This window comes from Empidonax traillii, unplaced genomic scaffold (genome assembly GCF_003031625.1).
Source record: "Empidonax traillii isolate 1590-97213 ecotype Southwest subspecies unplaced genomic scaffold, ASM303162v1 scaffold1232:size202910, whole genome shotgun sequence".
In the NCBI taxonomy this organism is placed as follows: Eukaryota; Metazoa; Chordata; class Aves; order Passeriformes; family Tyrannidae; genus Empidonax; species Empidonax traillii.
Genome location: NW_020956425.1, coordinates 53,881 through 75,415, shown reverse-complemented (window position 1 = coordinate 75,415; position 21,535 = coordinate 53,881). Strand labels below are relative to the sequence as shown.

At 40.3% G+C, this 21,535-nt stretch overlaps 1 protein-coding gene across 1 annotated transcript in view; it reads left to right on the top strand.

The window, feature by feature from the left end:
• Nucleotides 1-10,874: 10,874 nt before the first annotated feature.
• Nucleotides 10,875-21,535, top strand: part of CDC16 (cell division cycle 16) — a 25,522-nt gene continuing 14,861 nt past the window's right edge. Inside the window, exons 1-11 of the mRNA XM_027905996.1 lie at nt 10,875-11,003; nt 11,914-11,968; nt 12,905-13,002; nt 13,529-13,567; nt 14,319-14,459; nt 16,286-16,445; nt 17,070-17,164; nt 17,807-17,940; nt 18,965-19,044; nt 20,643-20,692; nt 21,358-21,431. Of these exons, the coding sequence (XP_027761797.1) occupies nt 10,956-11,003; nt 11,914-11,968; nt 12,905-13,002; nt 13,529-13,567; nt 14,319-14,459; nt 16,286-16,445; nt 17,070-17,164; nt 17,807-17,940; nt 18,965-19,044; nt 20,643-20,692; nt 21,358-21,431 (974 nt within the window). The 5' untranslated portion in view covers nt 10,875-10,955. The remainder of the gene's footprint in view (nt 11,004-11,913; nt 11,969-12,904; nt 13,003-13,528; nt 13,568-14,318; nt 14,460-16,285; nt 16,446-17,069; nt 17,165-17,806; nt 17,941-18,964; nt 19,045-20,642; nt 20,693-21,357; nt 21,432-21,535) is intronic.

Sequence of the window (21,535 nt, the reverse complement as noted above, 5' to 3'; positions counted from 1 at the left end):
CTGCTCATCAAAACCAGGATTTTTCTCTGCAGACATTTGAGGGGTTGAAGCTGTGATTGCCCTTGTTTCGAGTCGCTAATGCCCAAACCAATACAGTTGGGCCCACTGATGCCTAAAACATTCCCTGACATAGTTGCATTGATTAGACATAGCTTTTAAAAAGTAATATATCCAAGCTGACAGATAGATGATAATAACTGTGTGGCCTCACAACCTTGACCAGCAAACAAGATAGAGGCATCATGGCAAAGCCTTGCTATCATTATTTTGCCACAATTTCAGCTTTCTTCATAGCAACAGCATAGATTGCACACACTTTGGAGTAGAGCACCTTTTTTTCTCCATTTATTTAATTTTCAGTTTGAAGATATCTAACATCAGGAAAAAAAAAAAACAGCAGTTCAGCACTCAAGGCTGCAAAATGCCAGGACCACCTGAAGCTTCCCATGAAGACATGAGGAAAACACTGCCTAGGACCCACTTGCCTGACACATGCAGCAAGCACAGACTCCTGCCTTCTGTAAGCTGACTCGTCAAGTCTCATCCATAAAACTCGCTCACCTGACCTTTGTCTCCGTTTGCCACAATGACACCAGCAACTCACCTATTCCTGACCAGTGGTCCTGCAGCTGAGAAGTGGTTGCACTGTAAAGGAGCAAAGTCTGTGCCTCGCACTAACACAAACACAAAAAAGAGTTTCCCCCCTTCTTCCCTCCCAATACACAAGCAAAAAGGAACCATGCTGGAAGAGACACTTTCTAGGGCTGCAGCCTTTCCCCACAGTACATCTTGATCACATACTATGATATTGTTGAAGAAAGACATTTAACCCAAAGAGTGTGCCCTCACAGTACAAGTCATTGCCTGCATCTTCACACAGTGACAAAAATGAACAGAATGAAGGCTATATGGACCTTTCTCATTTCCCATACAACTCAGGACAAAGAAATGAAGTTGATGCAACTCTCCTCTCTCATTATCTAAAGAACAAGAGGATTTTCAAAAATTTTCAAAAATTTTCAAACTTAAAATATCTGTGAAGCACTCATTAATAGCTGATAAAAAAAATAAAATACCTGTGTCCTTAGCCATGCTGAACAGGAGCTAAAGGTACCAGTTCTGCAAGAGGCATCCTCAGACCCTGCTGACCAATGTGACTCTGTGGAACCTCAGGTACTGTGGAGTGGTTGGTGTTTGGTTCCATGAATCTACCCTGAAAGAGGACATTTATCTCAGACTAAAATTACTTGTAAGATCATTGCACGCTGTGACAAATGAGCACTGAAGAGTGCAAAACACATGTTCCACCTTTATGAAGATTGCTCACAAAGCAGAAGATATTCCTCCTTCACCCCCACCCCCCAATTGAATATTGTATCCGTTTATCTTTTTTTGCAAATGAAATAAAAAGCCAGAGAAATAAAACATGGCCAAGTCCTGAAATGGTCAACATTAATAATGGCCAGTCTCTTCGCGAACGAAGAACCGGGGAAGGTCTTTCCACCTTCCAGCCTGCGCATTGGATTTTTTAGGTGAGACACAGTGTGCGCGGAACTGAGCCCACCCTTGAGGAATTACAGGTTCAGTTTGCAAATAAACTGACCCAAGACTCATTATAATCAGGTTTAACAGTGACACCTAGTGTTGTTCCACAGCATCTTTTCTTTTTCTTGAGTGTTAGGCAAATAAGATCAAATAAACTGGAATAAAATGAACCTGCCTTTATACTGCAGAACCGTATCAATGCTCAGACTCTGTTGTGGATGAATGGAATGCACCTCAGCTAAAAGAGAGAAGCCCCAATACGTTTTATTAAGGTAAGAAAATTTGACAGAGTTCAATGAATTCCATGGAATTTAAGAAGTGGTTTAAGAAGAGGAATGGAGGGGAGGGGAGGAGAGGGGAGGGGACTCCTCCTAATCTCCCAGTGTCATTTTCCTCTTAGAATAAGGATTAATTTGTAAGTAATTTTTCCAAAAACAGCAGAAACCCACTCACATGCGAACCCATCAGCTGATGGTTCGAAACTTTTACAGAACACTAGAGGGCAGGAGAGCAGCTTTTAGATCCAAGTCTAGCAATTTCAACAGTTCATCTGGCTGATGATGTGCCGAGGAACTCCTCTTTCGTAAGGAAGTAAGGTATTTCTGTTCTTATAGACTAATTACATCTGCTAAAAGTATAATGACTTTTATTTCCATGTAGTAGCACAAGCAAGGTGGTGCAAACTGGAGCTGAAGAAATTAATTTGCAATGAAACATCCTTTCATTACCATTCTGTGTTTTTAAACATAAGCCAGCATGCCTCCATCCATCTACTTCACTTATGCAATCTTTACTGGCAAATTTAGTTTACATTTTGTTAGGTTTCTCTTCGTGAAAAGGAATTTCATATATTGTTGCATACATCACAGTCATTTGTAAAGATTTACTGGGCTTCCCTCCCCATCCATACACTGAGGACCATCAGGTTCTGCTCTCACAACTAATTTCCTTGATATAGACAGTAAAGAGCAGCAGCCTCTTCTGGGTCAAAAGCATCTCAGACTGTTATACAAGGAAGGTGTGATCTTATCTAGCCTCAGTGAGAATCAGTGTGTTTGAACATAGTATTTCACAGAATCTCAAGGTGGATAAGGTTGGCAGGCACCCCTGGAGGTCATCTGGTCCAACTCTCTGCTTAAATAGGGCCACTGAGAACTTCTTGCCCAGGACCAGTCCAGCTGGCTTTTGAATGTCTCCAGGGACAGAGATTCCAGAACTTCCCTGGACAACCTGCTCAGTTACTCCCACAGTGAAAAAATGTTTCCTGATGTTCCCATGGATCATCCTGTGTTTCAGGTCATGCCCACTGACTCTGCTTGGCTTTGCCTCACTGGGCACCAGTGACCACAGTATTTATTTATACATAAGATACAGAGTCATGCATAATTATTTGTCATATCACAGCATTATTAAATCTGCAAGTTGGCACTAAAACAAAGAAACAAAAACCCGTCTGGAAACTCAGGTTAGGAACTTCTGCAGTAGCCAGTGCTATCTTAAAATGGGAGTGCATAGGATCCCCCTGAACAAATGTCAGCTCAATAGCTGGTCACAGGACAAAGCACACTCAAGTCTCACTCCTACACAACACAAGTGTCTAGGGATGCAAAATGAAGAGGGGATTCACACCATGAGCACAAATCTGTAAACATGCAAATATGATTATGCAAAATGCCAAAAGCACCTGCAAGAATAGTCGTGGTGATCTATCTAATGTCTAGATAACATGAAAGGGTTTGTCTACTTGTCATGGGAACATGTTCTTCTTTTTTTTTTTACTAAAAAGTTTCCATAAAATGGTGAAGTGCTTCTCTGACACTCATGTCAGACAACTGCAGCAGCAATGACAGGAGATAAAAGACAACCTTTAGAGGGTAATGACAGAGACAGAGACAACAATAAACACGTGTTTTTTTGGAAAAAGCAAAAAAACCTCATTCTAAAAATGCGACTAAACTGCTTTTCAAGGAAATAAAAAGCTGAAGTATACATATTTTAGCTATTTTCTCTTTCACATGCACTGTTCCTCATGCAGTCATTGATTCAGTTTCTTTATGGAACTGAAGGACACAAGTGCCAAGCTATTACATCTCAGTATGAGAAAGCGGCATCTGTCTGGTACAGTGACCTGAGAAAAGTAAAAGTTGTTTTCTGGATATGATTGTTTCAAACATTACATCTTAGTAACAGAATAATTCAAGTCCATATTCCCTTAAGAAGAAATGCCAGCAAACTGGATTTCATGTTAGCTAACCAGAAAACATGTCATAAATTCTCCTGTCTATGCTGGTGATGAACTGCAGTGGTAAGCAGTGCTCTTCACAGTTAAGGGAGACGAGTAACAAGGTGCAGAGCTGCTCAAGCTACTGACTGTGCAAGACATGCGAAGTCTCACAGTCAACAAAGTTTCCACAGTACTCCCTACTTCTCTATCCCAAAGTCTAGAGAACAAACTGTTAACCAAGCAGGCACATACTCCTATAATACACGGCACATACATTTTACATAAACACCAATATTTTTACTTCACGTGAAATATTGGACTGGTGAAAACTATGTCCCAAGTCTCAAAGTCCATATTTCACATTACTTATGTTTCACAAGCATGTTCTGCTCTGCTTCCTCTCTTCTCTCTGCATCCAACTATCTGACTTCTTTCCACTCCTAGACCTCTGCTGTGCTGAAGAGTAAGAGCTACTACTACAACATGCAAAATAACGTTTTTGGTTCCAGATTACCCTGCTGCAGGCCTGAGCATGAAAAGGTACACACCTGAAGGTACCCCTTCACATCTTCCAGTTCTGGGAAATGGAGAAGTAGAGAGAAAAGATATTTTGAAGAGGCTGCTAAGTCCCATTACAAGGATGACTTTATGGAGTATTTTGGTAACCTAGATAACCAGCACACGTTTAGACATGCAGAACAGGATTAATCTCTCTAAACATGATCACTGAGTGTCAGCTTAGATACTGCTGTGAATTATTCTGGCCTCCCAACCCCAGACTAGGAAGGCAAGGCAGTCATCAGCAGACTAGTCCCATACAGATGTCACAAATAATCTACAGCAACTGAGATAATACTTAAACATAACTACACTCCTACATGTGGAGAAGTTAACTGAGATCCATAACAATGCGTACATTTGGGTAACTATGAGATAGGTGTTAAAGGTCACATTCTAGTCAGTAGAAATCTATTTAAGACAACCAATGGAGTCCAGTGAGCCAGTCAGCTCCCCTAATGCAGACATCTACGCCTGGTCAGCTGCATTACAGGTTTTGCTCCACCAGCAACAGAAGCTTGCAGGAAAACGACAAAACCTGGACTGATTCAAAGCAAGCCAAGAGCATCTCATCTGCCTCCCAGTACATCTAGCTTAGCTCACCACCTATGGCTACATAGACACCAGACATCAGAGGATGAATATGGCCTTGCATACTGGTCAATGTAATCGATTAAAGTGTTTCTCAAGAGAAATCTAAGGGAAACAAGATTTAAAAGAAAATTTAATGAAGCAAAAAAAACCTCTTAGGGTCTTACTTCTATACATACTCTTACAATTTCTGTAAACTTACACAGAGGACCCTAACTGTCGTCAGTAGCACAGCTTTGTAATAAAAGCCACCTTTTGTGATGCAAATATTCATTTATTTCTCAGTGTCAAAAGTTATCCTGAAGGCTTTACACTCTATTGTGAGCAGCACGAAGAAGCAAAAATAAAATTGTGTTTTCTTCATTTCCTTAAAACAAGTTTCTCTTTTTTGACTCCTGAGCAAGAAGCATTAAGCATCCCTAAGCTTATCCTAGGCACCTCTTCTAGCTATAATGCAGTAGTAGTATATGTATGAAGGAGAGAAATTAGCATGAAAAAGGCCACTCTTCTAAAATTAAACTCTTAGAAAAAACAAAGCCAAATGTGATCTTGGTTATTTTGATATGATCAGTGGGACTCGCTCATCACCACTGCAATGAATAAAAATCTGCTGCTACAGTGGGTTTCTGTGGCTGGGTTTTGGTAGCAGGGGGGCTACAGGGGTGGCTTCTGTTAGAAGCTGCTAGAAGCTTCCCCTGTCCCACAGAGCCAATGACAGCCAGTTCCAGGATGGACTTCCTGCTGCTGGCCAAGGCTGAGCCAATTAGGAGTAATAGTAACGCCTCTGGGATAATGTATTTAAGAACAGAGGAGTGTTGCACAGAAGAAATTCCAGCCAGGGAAGAGCAGAGTGAGAACACGGGATCAACAAGGTAGACACCAAGGTCAGTGCAGAAGGAGAGGCAGGAGGTGCTCCAGGCACCGGAGCTGAGGCCCTGCAGTCCATGGAGGACCATCAGGGTGCAGAGACCCACCTGCAGCCCATGGAGGAGCCCACGCTGGAGCAGGTGGATGCTGAAGGAGGCTGTGATCCCACAGGAGGCCCAGGATGGAGGGGGGTCCTGTCAGAGACCTGTGGCCCATGGAGAGGGAAGCCCATGCTGGAGCAGGTTTTTCCCAGGTAGGACTTGTGGCCCTGTGGAGAACCCACTCCAGTACAGCTCATTCGTGAAGGACTGCACCCCGCAGAGAGGTGACCCATGGGACAGCAGTTTGGGAAGAACTGCTGCCCGAGGGAGGGACTTACATTGGAGAGGTCCATCAAGGACTGTCTTCCATGGGAGGGACCCCAAAGGAGCAGGGGAAGGACTCTTTTCCTGAGCAGCAGCAGAAACAACAACTGATCACAACCCCCACTCCCCGTCCCCCTGCACCGCTTGAGGGGGAGGAGGGAGAACATGGAAGGAATGAGTGGGGGGGAAGGTGTTTTTTAGGACCGTCTTGTTTCTCTCTCTTTGTCTCTTATCCTGTTAGCAATAAATTTAAGTACTATTCCCACTTTGAGTTCATTTTGCCCATGAAGGTAATCAGTAAGTGACCTCTCCAGCTCTTATCTCTACTCATGAATCCTTAGCTGTTTCTCTCTTTCTCTCTCTCTCTCCCTCTCTCTCTCTCTCTCTCCTCTCTCTGGTTACAGAGGGAGGGTGATAGAGCAGCTTTAGTGGGTACCTTGGTATCTGACCAGGGTCAACCCACTACACTGCAGAGAACAAATAGAAATACCAAGATTTTTTACTTCACAACAATAGGTTTGCATCACCTAGATGACCACAGGACAAAGAGTGTTCTACGAGCAGCAGACCCAACAAAGGCTGGCTTCTTTCGGACTGACCCACATGCTCCCACAAATGATTTGCCAAGACCCACCTTCCCTTTTTCCACAGTACCTTTAGTCCCTGTCCTCCCATGTCCTTGCAGCCTCCTGACACAACCCCTGATTGCAATCCAGAGCCATAGATGTCCTCACTGGACTGCCAGCAGGCCAAACGAGCAGGTAACTTCTTAGTTGAACCCCTCCTTGAGGGGAACAGGGCACTTGTCAGTCCAGGTATCTCTAATCTTGACACTGACTTCCACAAAACTTGCAGGAACTGACTCTGCTATTGGAGAACTGTCAAACTTGCTTGACAGTGACTAATGGGTGAAATGCTGTGGAAGAGGCAGGACTGATTTGCAGCACAGTTGTGTAAGTCAAGCTAAAATAAGAAGTAGAAAATTTAAATAAAGACAGTTTACTTGCAGATTGTGTTCTTGACAGCTTATGCAGTTCATGGTGGGCAACAAGTAAAAGATCGGGTACAGAAAATAATGTCATGCTATTAAGCCTAGAAGTAGAAGAGATGATAAATTTCTACATGAAAAGGCAAGAATTCTGTAAGATAATTGAAGAACGCTGTTGGGAGAGAAAAAGAAAAAAAGCCAATTGCTTTGCTTTCCATCCTGCTTTCCCTCCATGTGTGCCACAGGTCTTCTCAGTTGATCAAGTTCAGTTCACTTCCAGATTCACTTTTTTTAGGCCAAAATAAAAGAGACCAAAAATGTGATGGTAGTGGATCAAGGGTTGGACTTGATGATCTCAGAGGTCCTTTCCAACCCATCTGATTCTATGATTCTATGAAAATCAAAATTACACCTTTTTCCCAATTTAGCCATGCTGCAGGCAGCAGAGAGGGAGTCACACCATGGGAGCAATTCAGATACTCAGCCTTTGTAAAGTGGTCATTGCACCCTGGCAGGTCTGCAACACGGGGTTGGAAACAGGAGTCCACATGGGCTTGGGCTTGCAGGGATGAAGAAGAAAAATTTTGAAATGAGGGCAGTAAAAGGTCATTCACTTTTTCCACTTATCTGTACAAAACAGCTGAGTTAGGGGCTGTCTCTGAAAACTTCCCAGAAAGTTTGACATCCATTCCTGGGCCATTTCAGGGAACCTCTCCAACCTCAACACACAACTCTGCTTCAGAGTTCTCAAGCCAGAAACAAGGATGCTATTTCAATTTCAAATAAAACTTCTTTAATGTACAAACTGAAAGTAAACATACTTATTTTAACTTGATCAAGTTTACCTGGCCTAGTGGAAGGTGTCCCTGCCCAAGGCAGGGGTGTTGGAACCAGATGATCTTAAAAGTCCCTTGTAACCCAAACCATTCTATGATTCTATAAAATACATGTGCAAGCATGGAACTCACTTGGAAACAGTAACTGAAAAGCATCAGGAGGAAGCTATGTGGTAGCAACAACACATATGATACCTATACGCATTTTTAGAACAAAAGAAAAAAGATATCTGAAAGTAGATAAAAATATGTAAAGTTCCACAAAGTGAGTTTTAATATGACTGTGGAGCCCTCCCCTTCCTCTTAAGATTTAAGACACTTGAGTGCAAATTTTGTGCATCAGTTTGTTTTAACCAACTCTCCATAGCTTCACAACCATTAAAAGCACTGTTGGCAAAGCAGTAGGTATATCAACACCACCATTAGAGTAGTTTTGCTGGCTCCTAGTTTTGAATCTGAAAGAGAAACTTATGTATTATTTGAAACTATATAAAATTCAAATTTCTCCCTGTCCATGCCTAAAATAATTTTTAAGCCTCAACCACTGGTTCACTAAGATCTTGCTCTTCACAGCACCATGTGTCAGCCCTATCTATTTGACCACACACCCACAAAACTCCCAGCAAAGGAGCAAAACTTGAGAGTCTGTCCAGATAAAGGATTTTCCCTTTGAGTGACCAGCTACTTCATGAGCACTGATGTCAGACCAGCTTCCCATTGAAGAAATGGGACTAGAGCCCACTCCAGCAGAGCCATTGGAGCAGCACTGCTGTAGCCTGCCAGCATAGCTCAAGCAACCCTTTCTCCAAGCTCGTCCCAGAAACAGCTCACTCAGACGAGATGAATTTTCAAGAGAACATGAGAAAGCAGCACACAACACACAGACATTATGGAGCAACATGAGATGATGTACTCTGCAGAAGAACTAGATAGATGCTAACAAAGTAACATCTATGTGCATTTCCGTACCCGTTTCCTCACCTTCACAGAGTGTTTCCTGGGCTTCTCCAAGATCCGACAGGTCCCAAGTCCTCTCTGTGCTTCAGAGCAGCTCCCTGTGACTATGGCGGTTCTTAACCGTCACCCATCCCCAGTGAGAGCACTTTCTTCTCTTCCAACCCCCACACTTCCTGTGCATCTTTTTTTATTTCCCCAGACAAGACTTTTATCTTAGTGGTTAGCACCAACTCCTAATTTTCATATTTTATTTCATTTTTTGTCTGCATTTCATAATATTTCAAACTCGGTTTTTCTACTGAGATATTTAAACTAAAAGAGTGTAGATTCAGACTAGATATAAGAAAGAAATATTTTATGATGAAGGTGGTGAGGCACTGGAACAGGCTGCTCAGAGAAGTTATGGATGCTCCATCCCTGGAAATATTCAAGGTCAGGTTGGATGGGACTCTGAGCAACCTGGTCTAGTGAAAAGTGTCCCTGTCCATGGCAGAGGGCTAGAACTAGATGACCTTTGAAGGTCCCTTCCAACCCAAACTATTCTATGACTCTGTGATTTTTAAATTCATCCTATTGTCTTTGAGTTACTGCAGTTTTCTGCCCTGTTGTCTCACACGGAATAGAAGCCACTGACTCTGGTGAGTTACTGTTACACCTAATCTGAGGGAAATGCACCACTTATGACCAAATAATGGGTTCCATCACTCAGCAGTTTCTAAATGTTATCAATTTCTTGCTCAAACAACTTTTATTGTATGTAGAAAGATCCAAAAGCTGATGAATGCATATGCTGTGAACCACAGTAATTTCAAAGAGTTTTTAGACCATCAAATGCAATGAGTGGATTGGTAGCAGTCATAACAATCCACAAGTTTCAGAGAGCTGAAGGTACAAAAACTTGATTGCACCCTGCTGTGGAAACTATTTGTACACCCGAAAGGCGTCTTTAGGGAAGTTGCAAATTATGATAAAGCCCCCTAGATAGGACTGTTGGAGCAAAAGAAACCACTAGCAAAAGGATTAGTCTTTTCATTATGTGTTCTAATGGAAAGATGAACAAGGATTTTGCTTTCCTCAAAGCAAAATGTTTTGGTTACCAAAACATGAAAAAGGAGCAGAGCTACAAAAGCAGTTGAGGGAAGAAAAAGAAAAATAAATCTATGTGTTACTGTAGGCATAAAACAAGTATCTGCCATCTACAGCACACACACTCATCAGCTCTAGAGAAGAATCAGCCCCCAAAGAGTGACACAGTGTGAGGTGAAAAGCTGACCTAACTAATAACTGGAGGAAATCACTGAAATCCAAGAGATCTCCATCGAAGTGCAGGTACTGCAAATAGATCAAGAGAGGGCACATGGGTCCATTTCTCTCAAACGGAGGCTGCTTCTGAACAGCTGCCTCCTTTGTGGTCTTCTCCACACTGTAACCCTGACATAGCTCTGCCTTCATCATCCAAGCAAACACAGGTAATTGTTCTCCTTGTCCCAGGCACACCTGCTCCAAGGTATATTGCCTGGCACCTGTATTACTTCAAATCAGGCAACTTAATGGTTTATGTTACTTGGCTTTCAGTCGTGAGAGCTGACACGTTTCAGCAGTGGAAAGTGATTCCCTAACCTGTGCGGTACCAAAAATGACTGGGTGATGCAGGACTCGTAGGAAACCTCCTGGCACAACATTCACCATCGCTGCAAAATCCTGAGGGGATATTTTCCCCTCAAGCCTGCCGGGGACCTGGCAGAGACAATTCTTCACTTCGAAACTGCGAAGAAGCCCCTCAGAACAAATTTGCCAGGGGCTGCGCTACAGAGAGAAGCCTAGGAATTAATTAATTTAGCGGGGTGCGGGACCAGCGGCCCGCGCGGGGGGATGTCCCCTCCCCCGGAACGCCGCGCTCGGGGCGCTGTTTCCGGGCGGGCGGGCGGGAGGGAAGGCAGGCGGGGGGCGGGTTTGGGCGCTGCACCGGCGGGCGGCCCGCGGTCCCTCGGCTCTCCGGGATCTCGTCCAGGGACGGCGCGAGGATGAACCTGGAGCGGCTCAGGAAGCGTGTGCGGCACTACATCGACCAGGTGAGCGCCCGGCGGGGGCAGCTGGGCAAAGGGCGGCGGGGCCGCGGGCTTTCCCCGAGAAAAAGGCGCTCTCGGCGCGGCTCCCGCGGGGAGAGAGGCTGGGGCGGGGCGGGCAGCGGTGCCGGGCTCGGCGGCGGCGGAGAGGGTGCTAATTTTGTAATTATGCCCCGTTTTCCCTGGCAGGGGAGGGAGTGGCAGTGGGAGGGGGGTGCGGCGGGCCGGAAGCGCGGCGTGCGCGGTCTCCTGTGGGAGCCGGGGCCTCCTCGTGGTTTTTCCTGGTGCCTTCCTCGCGTGGAAGAGGAGGAGGGGGAAGAGGGCAGCCGGCTGTAGGGCAGCTGTGTAGCGAAGGCGTATTTTCAGCATCCCGCCCTGCCGAGTTGTGCAAGCTGGGCCGGGCTTACCTGGGGCAGGAGACGGCCCCAGGTTGCTCCAGGGGAGGCTCAGTTTGGATACTGGGGGAAAAAAAAGAAATCGCTTCACTGAAACTGTGGTTAAGCATCGCAACAGGCTCCTCAGGGAAAGTGATGGAGGCACCATCCCTGGAGGTGTTCAAAAACCGAGCGGACGTGGCATTTGCCCATGTTGTTTAATTGTCACGGTGGGGTTCAGTCGGCGGTTGGACTTGATGATCTCGGAGGTCTTTTCCAAACTTAATGGTTATATGATCACTGCAAGAAGGAATGGATTCAAACTAAAAGAGAGTAGATTTATATGAGATATTAGTAAGAAATTCTTTACTGTGAGGGAGGTGAGGCACTGGGACAGATTGCCGAGAAAAGCTGTGGATGCCTCATCCCTGAAAGTGTCCAAGGCCAGGTTGTATGGGGCTTTGAGCAACCTGATCTAGTCAGAATAATCTAGGGAAACTAACACCAAAAGAATACTAATTATTTCTGTCATACTTTTACAGCAGCAGTATCAAAGTGCCCTGTTTTGGGCTGACAAAGTAGCTTCACTCTCCCGTGGTAAGTGGTTGCTTTAATCTTGGGGTTTTTTTAACTTCTTTCTGATAGTGTTGTTTTGGAGGTTTTGTAGTAAATAATGAGATAAATCTTGAAGTTTTGGTGGAAGTGCTTTTTCGTGATCTCTGGAATGGTATTTTTCCAAATGAAGCAGAGCTCATCTTCCTTCCCTTTTGAACTTTGTGCTACAATTAATGTCTGGCCAAACCTTAAGGTTTGCCTACCTTAAGAATCAAAAAGAAAAAAGCAAAAGATGCAAGAGACCATGGTGGTTTCCTGCAGGACTCATGGTTGTCCTGGGTGACAAGTAGACTGTAGATTTACTGAGGGAGGTGATGCTGATTGGCAATGTCTGTCTATGGCCATGGGCCAGTTACACTTAAAATGATTCTGGGGGCTTGATCCCACAAAAGCTTTGGTTGCCAATAAACTAGGAGGGTACTAAGCTATCCTTCTGCAATCATAACTTCAAGCTGCAGAATTCTAGTGCTTTCACTGTTGTTAGATTCCCAGTGATGTTTTGGTGGTTTTTTTGAGAAAGACAGTTTTGGGGTGTTTTTTTTCCTGCTCTGTGTCCAAGGGCAGGGTAACCTGTACCTGCTGTTTTTTTAGATCTGTATCATTGTATCACTGTCTCCTTCTCATGTCACATCTCTAGGATGACATTCTTTGTATTCACTGTCCAGTGAATACAAAGTGATCTGATAGTGATCTGATGTCTTCAAAGTTAAAATCTGATCTTTTTTTTTAATTTTAGTCTCTCAGTAGTAGATGAGTTGTTTATACATATTTATATATTAAAATAAAACTTCATAACTCATTAGAATGCTGGAACAGTGAAAAAATACTTCTCTAGTGAAGCTAAAGTGAATATTCTGTATGAAAATGTTTAAAGATACATTGTAAATTAATGGTTTATAATGTGTTGTTTTATTTTAGAGGAACCACAAGATATCTATTGGTTGGCCCAATGTCTTTACCTAACAGCTCAGTATCACAGGGCAGCACATGCCCTTCGATCACGTAAGTTGGATAAGGTGAGTCATTTTAGTCAAAGAATTACTAATGTTATCCCTCTTTTAAACCTCTGCTGCTAACCACAGGGACTTCTTCCATCAGCGGATAACACTTATGGGAAAAGTAATTCAAAAAAATCTGCATGATGTAGTTTATATGGCCCTGCATGATGTAGGTTATATGGCCCCCTTTATATTGGTCAGACTGAAAGTGTTGTCCCCAGATGGTGTCACAGAAAAGAGGAAGGGTCTAAGGATGTAACTGCAGCAGGTAATGGGAAGGTGGAATGCAACTTCAGATGTAGTTGCTTCAATTGTCCTTTTACTCTGATAATGAGTGGGGAAGGCAGCAATGAATTGTGTCCTTCGAGAGTTTAGTAGTAGAGAAGATGTTACAGACTTAGTCATGTTGGTCAGGACAGACTTTTGGTGGGAAAAGGGGTGAAGAGGCCAAAGAAGTGAAAAAGGAGGGAGCAAAATGGAGTCTGGCAGTGTAAGCAAACATGCTCTCTTTTTGTAACTGTTATGTATGAAACTTCTCTTTCAGTTATATGAAGCGTGTCGCTACCTTGCAGCTAGATGTCATGTGAGTACACATTTTAACCACTATTGGAAACAAACCAAATTAAATGAAAGACACATCTTGGGAAGATTAGGTAGCTGACAGGAAATGTAGAGGTTTATATTCACTGGAATAACAAGTTTAAGTTTTGTGACAGTTGATTTAATTCTTTAACTTGCATTGTATGGTTACTGTAGTATCCATTCTGGTACTACTCTGAAGAAATCCAACTGACTAATTTTTCAGGAAATACTCCTCTAATAGTTTGTGGGGGAAGAACATGAACCTTTTTTGTCTCATGTCTTCATGTTTTCATTTTAAATTGGTTGATTGTAATCTGACCAGAGGAGATGTGATTTATGGTCATATAACTATAGTTAACAGCTTTATGCATCTCTATAAAATGGGATACATAAATGGTGAAATGCAGTGCATTCGCAGAGACATCTGAATCAATTGGTAGATTAAATATAGAAATAGAATAATGTGCAGCCTAAAGAATAAAATGATGGTAGTTTATTAAAACCTGTATTAACTTTTTAGGAGCATATCTGTTTCTCCAATTGCGTAATGCTGAATAATAGATTTCTCTGTAGGTGCCCTTTTTTTTGCATATTGTAAGTGACCAGTAAAACAGTTGACTGCAATCATAAAATGACATATGGCCAAATTTAAAATTGGTTGTTACAATGTGTGCCTTTGAAACATGATGATTCTTTAGGTACGGATTATTCAAAACCCAACCTTGTTTTTTTACATGTACATGTTTGGTTAGTATGCTGCAAAAGAGCATCAACAGGCCCTGGATATTCTTGATATGGAGGAGCCAATCAACAAACGACTCTTTGAAAAGTACTTGAAGGATGAAAGTGGGTTGAAAGATTCTACCACAGACTGGGAGATGTCACAATCCTCTGTAAGTGACATTATTTAAATGAATATTTTTATAACTGAGAAAAAAAATGTGTGAAGTTAGGAAGTGATTTTACAGCTGTTGAATCTGAAAGTGCATTTAAGTTTTCTTTTTTGGATAACATAATTTTCAAAAACACTGAATTATTCTCCTTGCAGTTCCACATTATGAGTTAACTTCCTGTATGGAAGTAACTTGGTTTGAGAAAATAAAGAGTGCTCTTTGAGAACTTCCCATAAATTATTTGCAGACACTTTGCATGAACTTCATGATCTAGCTTTTTTTTTTTTTCAGTCTTTTATCTCTGTGCTGCAATTTCAGTCTTGATAATGTGAGCTAACATTTCTTTCAATTGGGCTGCAGGTTCTGAGATGACAAAGCAAGTTTTCTTCTCCTCTGGTGATTTTTAATGAAATACTTCATAATCACTCAAGTGTTGTTCTCAGTGGAACATTTTTTGATCACACTTGTGAAAACTGTGTGACTGAAGGTGAAGTTTTTGAAGCTCAGTGAAAAAATCCTGCATAGGCAGACAGTTAAAAGGGATTGGTACCACATGTAGGTTGAATGGTCTGTGAAGAGTCTTCAGAGTTACAAATTGAAATTTATTAGCTGAAACTGCAGTGAAGATGATTGACAGGTGGTGTTTTCCCTGTAAGACTGAAGTAGCAAAGTGAGCGAAATTGTTGACGTGGACTGATTTTGAATGCTGATATAATGATTTTAAAGGAGAAGTAGCTTAGACTAAGTGACTGTGGTGCATCTATTTATTGCAAATATTTAAGCTACTACTACAAGCACAGGAAGAAGTCCTCAGCTTTGGCTGTTTATTCTTTTTTCCTGTTTCATGGTGCTCTGGCCCTGGTGTTTGGATGGCTGATTATTGAAGTAAATTGGGAAACTTGTTTGACTGAAAATAATCCAGCCAAAAAATTCGACTTTTATCAGTCTTTACCTTCAGAAATGCTTATGATAATGGAGTTCAGTAGGAAGAGAATGGGTTTAGTTTACTAAAGGAGAGAACTACTGAAATGGGTCCTGCCACAAGAAATACTGGCTCAAACTTCTCCCTAGTTCGCACAGACGCTAGTTACAGACTGACTGAGTGACTGATCTATGAGCTGGGTACAATGTTACTGCTTTAAAAGCCTCCCAAGTTTATTCCCTGTTGATGCAGCTGCTCTGTTTCTGATGAGGGAACTCTAAGAGGGTTGGGTCTCTCTCTTTTGTCTGGTGATAGAGATGGGTAATGTGCTAACCTTCTCCTTTGCTGACACTTCTGTGGCCTTCTGACCGTACTGAATACCCATCTAGGGAATTTTGAGAGAACATGTTAGTTATTAGACATTTTAGCACAACTGTGCTAATAGTAATCTTTCACTGCTTTAATTTCTGGAACATCTTTTTTTTGGATTTCTGCTCAGAAGAGTTGAGTCCACTGATTTGGTCTTTTCATGTCTTGCATGAAATATGTGGTTTAATAGTCAACAAAGAATTGCTTTTGGAAGTGACAGATTCTCTATGAGTATAATTAGCTTACAACTCAGTATCAGAGAGCTGGATGCCAGAAATAGAAAAGATAAATTCTATCCTTCTATTGCTTATTTCAAGCACGTGTTTGTTTGGCAGTAGATAACCTGACAGTGCATTCTTTTGAAATTTTTTGAGATAGCAGAAACATTTTTTTTATTTGAAGACAGCACTAGAAAACCAGGTTCTATCATGCATGAAATGCTTTTTACTTTCCAGGGAGCCCTTTTGATTTGTACTCAAAACCCAGTGGTACACACTGATTCAGTCTCTGACCTCCAGTCCTGCTTTTCCACCAGATCAAGAGCTCTATATGCCTTTTGCGAGGGAAGATCTATGATGCTTTGGATAATAGAGCCCTGGCAACTTACAGCTACAAAGAGGCCTTGAAGCTTGATGTTTACTGCTTTGAAGCATTTGATCTTTTAACGTCACACCATATGCTGACAGCACAAGAAGGTTTGGATAGAAATATTTCTCAAGTACAAGTAAAATTTACCTGCTTTCTCAATATGCGTTTTCCTAGATAAAACCTAAAGCCATAAGATAAATATCAGACTTCAAAATAATAATGCAAATAGTATGAAATGAGTGAAAATTATGATCTCTGCAAATTTGCATTTGAACTTTTATTTTTCAGTCTTGCAATTCTAAGAGCTGAAAGAAACAAAGTAACCCAGCGTTCCTGTTTGTTAGCTCTAGAAGCTCTCATGCTCTTTGTCCAGCCTAAATGATGTTTTTACCTGTGTTCCCGTCTTTGTAGCTTTGAATCCATGTTTGCTTAGTTATAGCAACCATTGGTTAACAGAGCATTCTCAGTGAAAAAATTTGACATGTAGAGTACGTGAAAACAGTGGCGTGTTATCTTCATTAAATTTTACTTAAAAGTGGAGAAGGAACCAAGAATTCAATCCTTAATTTCCGTAATTAGTACTATTATCTGTTTCAGTGTATCTGTGTTGTTATCTTCCTTGTAGTTGGGATGAACAGCATAAAATTCTTTGCATATCTAAGTTCTTAAAATGTTGGATCTTGCTGTTTCTTCTGTAATATGACCTCTTCATTTTTTTTAAATTCCTCTAGAAAAAGAACTTCTTGAATCTCTACCTCTTAGTAGACAATGTACAGAAGAAGAACAGGAATTGCTTCACTTTTTATTTGAGAATAAATTAAAAAAGGTAAATCCCCAAACTGACTAAAAAGCTGGATAATTGATTAAAAGTCTTTGGTCTTTGGGTGTAAATTTTCTTGTATCTCATTTATTATGAACATTGAAATAAATAAGGGCTTTGTAATTTTTGGCTATTTTAAAATTTTTGCTACAGTAGATATCACTTTATGCAGTAGTATAACAGTGTTATGTATACTTGTTTCCTGATGTGGTGACAACTTAAAATTCTGATTTATGTTTTTTAAGCTTCATTTCTTGTGAAACTTCTATGCAAAGAAGAAGAGCATTAATAATGTAGACAAAATGTCAGTATACCTGATATAGCAACATCATTCCAGACCATTTTTTTTCCAAGGATAATGTGAGAGTACTGAAAACCATCTGTGTATTGATCATTATTAACTTCTACAGCCTACGCTTAAGATATTGACCCTGGCAAGCATCTTTCATGTTCTAAATGAGCTTTTAAGTACATTGCAAAGAAGCATTTTACCAAATACCTGTTTTATGGACTTTCAGTTCAAAAATGAAAAATTTTAAGAACTTTAATGCTTCTTAAATATTATTTTAGCACTAAAAATATTAATACTTAGATCCTCTGATTTTAGATTGTTTTTTTGTTTCATGTGATGTTTCTTTTCTCTTTCAGTATAATAAGCCCAGTGAAACACTGATTCCTGAATCAGTAGATGGTCTTCAAGAAAACCTAGATGTGGTGGTATCCTTAGCTGAAAGACATTATTATAACTGTGATTTCAAAATGTGTTACAAGCTTACTTCGGTGTAAGTATACAAAGCTACTTTTAGGGTTTTTTCCTCATATTGTGAAGTGTAATAATTTTGCCTGGACTTATAGCTGATATTGCTGTTCAATGAATTGATGTATATAACAGTTTGATATGTTTTTCAGAATATATATATGTTTCAGGTATTTAAAGTGTGTAGTTTGTGTCTGTCAAGACGCATTGTCTTTATAATATGTACCAAAGCAAAACTCCACTTAATCAGCTCTGTGCTGCACTTCATCCATCCTCTTCCTTTCTCTGGTACCTTCAGTTGTGTTTGCTCTCTACCTACTCCTTGTTTGGTCTTTGTAATGAACAGGTTTGAATCAGTTGGTTAGTTAGGAAGTATGATTTCTCTGGCTGATTAAAAGTTATGATGGTATTGATAATAAGATAATATTAATTTTAAAAGTTAGCATGTTATTTCTAATTTTGATGAGCTGATTATTGGGTATCAGTTGTTATATAGCCCGGGCATACATTGCTGCTTGGTTGTCAGAAGGGTCAGAACACCACCCTGGTTTGCTTCTCAGCTACTGCAAACCTGAACATGTGGTTATATTTCTGAATGCCACAGGAAACAAAATTCTACAACTCATGAAAATCTGATTCCTAAGGCATACTGCCTAGTGCTAAGCTCAGGAAGTTGAGGACTATTGCTTGGAAGTTGCTGTCAATATATATGGAAAAGATGAACAGAAATGTTGTTGCTTGTTGTCTGGTAGTTAAATTTGAAGTGACCTGCAAATAAAAGTGCACTGTATTCTGATTTTCTAATGGTATATTAAGCTTGACATAATTTTCTGGTTTCCTCTTTTGTTAAGCTAAATTAATTGTTATTTTTCTGGTCTGAAGCGAGTCTTTATTATGCCCTTAATAGTTACCTCCTAGTCACAAATAGTTTTCTTTTTCTAAAGTGGTAATTAACTGGAACATTACGTACTATAAAAGCAGCTTGCATATAACACATTAATTTTTTTGAAATGTGCATTGCAGATTTTGTTTTAATTTTTTTTTTTTAGAGTGATGGAAAAAGATCCCTTCCATGCAAATTGTTTACCTGTGCATATAGGGACACTTGTGGAGCTTAATAAAGCAAATGGTAAGAAACCAAACATTTTATTATGAGTCAACAGAATACTGTAAAGCCTCAATTTTAATAAAGAATTAAAGATGGCACATAACCCCCTTATGTACCATTTGAAACATTACACATATTTTTCTTCCTACCTGCAGTTTCAAGAAAACAGTGGTAACTGGAAAAGAAGGGAATTTCAGAGCTGACAGCAGGACTTGGGGGTGGGGGGGAGGTAGTTGGGCAAAGAGTCTTTATTCATTCGTAATCATAAGTATCACTGTCTCTTAACCACTAGACGATGTAACCAGGAGGATAGTGAGCTACACTGCTTCGTTCCTGTGGTTAATTTCTGTTTTGAGGTGATCTTTGTAGAGTATCTGGGTGTACTTCTTCTGCTGAAAAATAAATTATATTAATTTAAACCAGAAAGAATTCTTCAGCAGTTGCATCTGCTTAGGTGGACATGCTTATTCCGTGTTAGAAAAGATTCTAGACTCTTCTTGTCTTTGCTGTTGTAAAGGCCTCTCTTTAGTTCAAACAAGTTAATAATCATGCCACACCTTTGTTGGAATTACAATAATAGCTTATTTGCAGCTGGGACGGCTTTTTCTTATTTCAGACTGCATATAAACATCCACATCAAAGCTTGAATGTCTCTAAAACCAGATGGAAAATACAATAAATAGAGCTCATATGAGTGCATGCTCTCAGAGAATGGTGCATTATATGTATGCAAATAGGTCATTAGGAGTACTAGCGTTTCTCAGTGATTAGGGAATGTACTTCTCAGTTATTTTACAGTTAACTATATCTGAAAGTCAGGCTGGTGATCTGCTTGTTCTTCTAAGTCTGCCTCAAGAAGCATTTTGTAAATAAGTTGGTATTTTTTAAGCCTGTTTCAATACTTGATTTTTCTGGAGCTGAGAATTGACGCAAAGTGCTCCAGGACAATCACATCAGTTTAAGAGCACTGTGCTCTTAAGAAATAGAAATTTTACGTACCATAATGCTATTTCTTTTGAAATCATATAGGCAATAGAATTGTTACCCTGTATCTGATTACTACTGCTATTGTTAGAAAATCTGTATTAAGTTATTCCAATAAGTAGAATTATTATTTTTATTAGAAAAGTAATCACTTAGAATTACTCTAAGTAATATAATAATTTATTTGCTTTTGTCCTATTTTCAGCATATTAATGCACAGGACTCTACTTTGAAATGGATCTAGCCAGTATGTTATACCTTTTAGATGTAGGAAGTTCAATAGTGTTTTACCTTGACAAGGTACATTCAAGTGTAATACTACAGGCATTTATTTTGGTGTATGTTAATGACCTAAGTTGTTGCAAAATTCTTAAGGGGTGGGAAGCATAGCTGCTTATTTTTGTGCTGTGAATACTTATGGGTTGTTTTGGTTGGGTTTTTCTTGTTAATTGCAAAACCAAATCTTTTTTGAGGCAGTTTGAAGCATTACCACTGAACAGAAAACATTTTTGTTTACTTGTGAATTAATAATGTTGGATGTTTTGGATATTTTGTATGGAAAACTAAAAGACTTGAAACATCTTTATTTTTTACCATGTTTTAATTTTATTTTCTTGTTTCTTCCCACTTTGTAGAGCTTTTCTATCTTTCTCACAAACTGGTGGACTTGTACCCAAATAATCCTGTAAGTTGTTCTAAGCCTTCATTGCCTGGTAGTTTTTTTTTAGGTGAAAGCATGTAAAAAGTGTAATGTAATAGTCAGTTTGAGCAACAGAATTCAAAATCTGTTGCTGGATGAAGCTTGTAAAAACAGTTCACTCCTTTTATTTTCCATGCATTGTAATTTTCTTATACCAAGGTTCCTTTTTTAAAATGAAGTATCTGTAAAAGATATTCAGTGTGAGTTATTAACTTTGAAAAAAAATTTAAAACAATGCTGCAGTAATAAAAATCTACACGTCTCTGAGAAACCTTTTCCAGTGTTGATCACCTTCACAGTGAAAATTAGTTTTCTTTGACTCGATCTGAATTTCTCGTGTTGCAACTTGCACCCTTGCTTCCCATCCTGTCACTGCACCCCTGTGAGAGTCTGGCTCTGTCTTCTGTATTCCTTATCATCAGATAATTGAAGACAGCAATAAGCCTTCCACGTAGCTCTCTCTTTGAGAGCTGAACAAGCTCCAGTTAAAGAGTTACATGCCAGCATGTATCATCAAATAATTTGAAGAGCTGGCTGCGATTTAAGGGAAAATGTTCCTAACTTCTCTATTATGTGTTCCTCTCTTTTGATGTTTCACTAAAATGACTGTGATATATCTAATAATATTCTATTTTGATTTTAATGTGTAGGTGTCATGGTTTGCAGTAGGATGCTACTATCTCATGGTTGGCCACAAAAATGAACACGCTAGAAGATATCTCAGGTAATTCTTTTTCTGTTGCTCATTTGCTAAATAAATATTTAATGTTCGTGATTGTTTGCAGGCTCATAAACAGAGCCCTCAATAAACTGGTTACTAGTAAAATA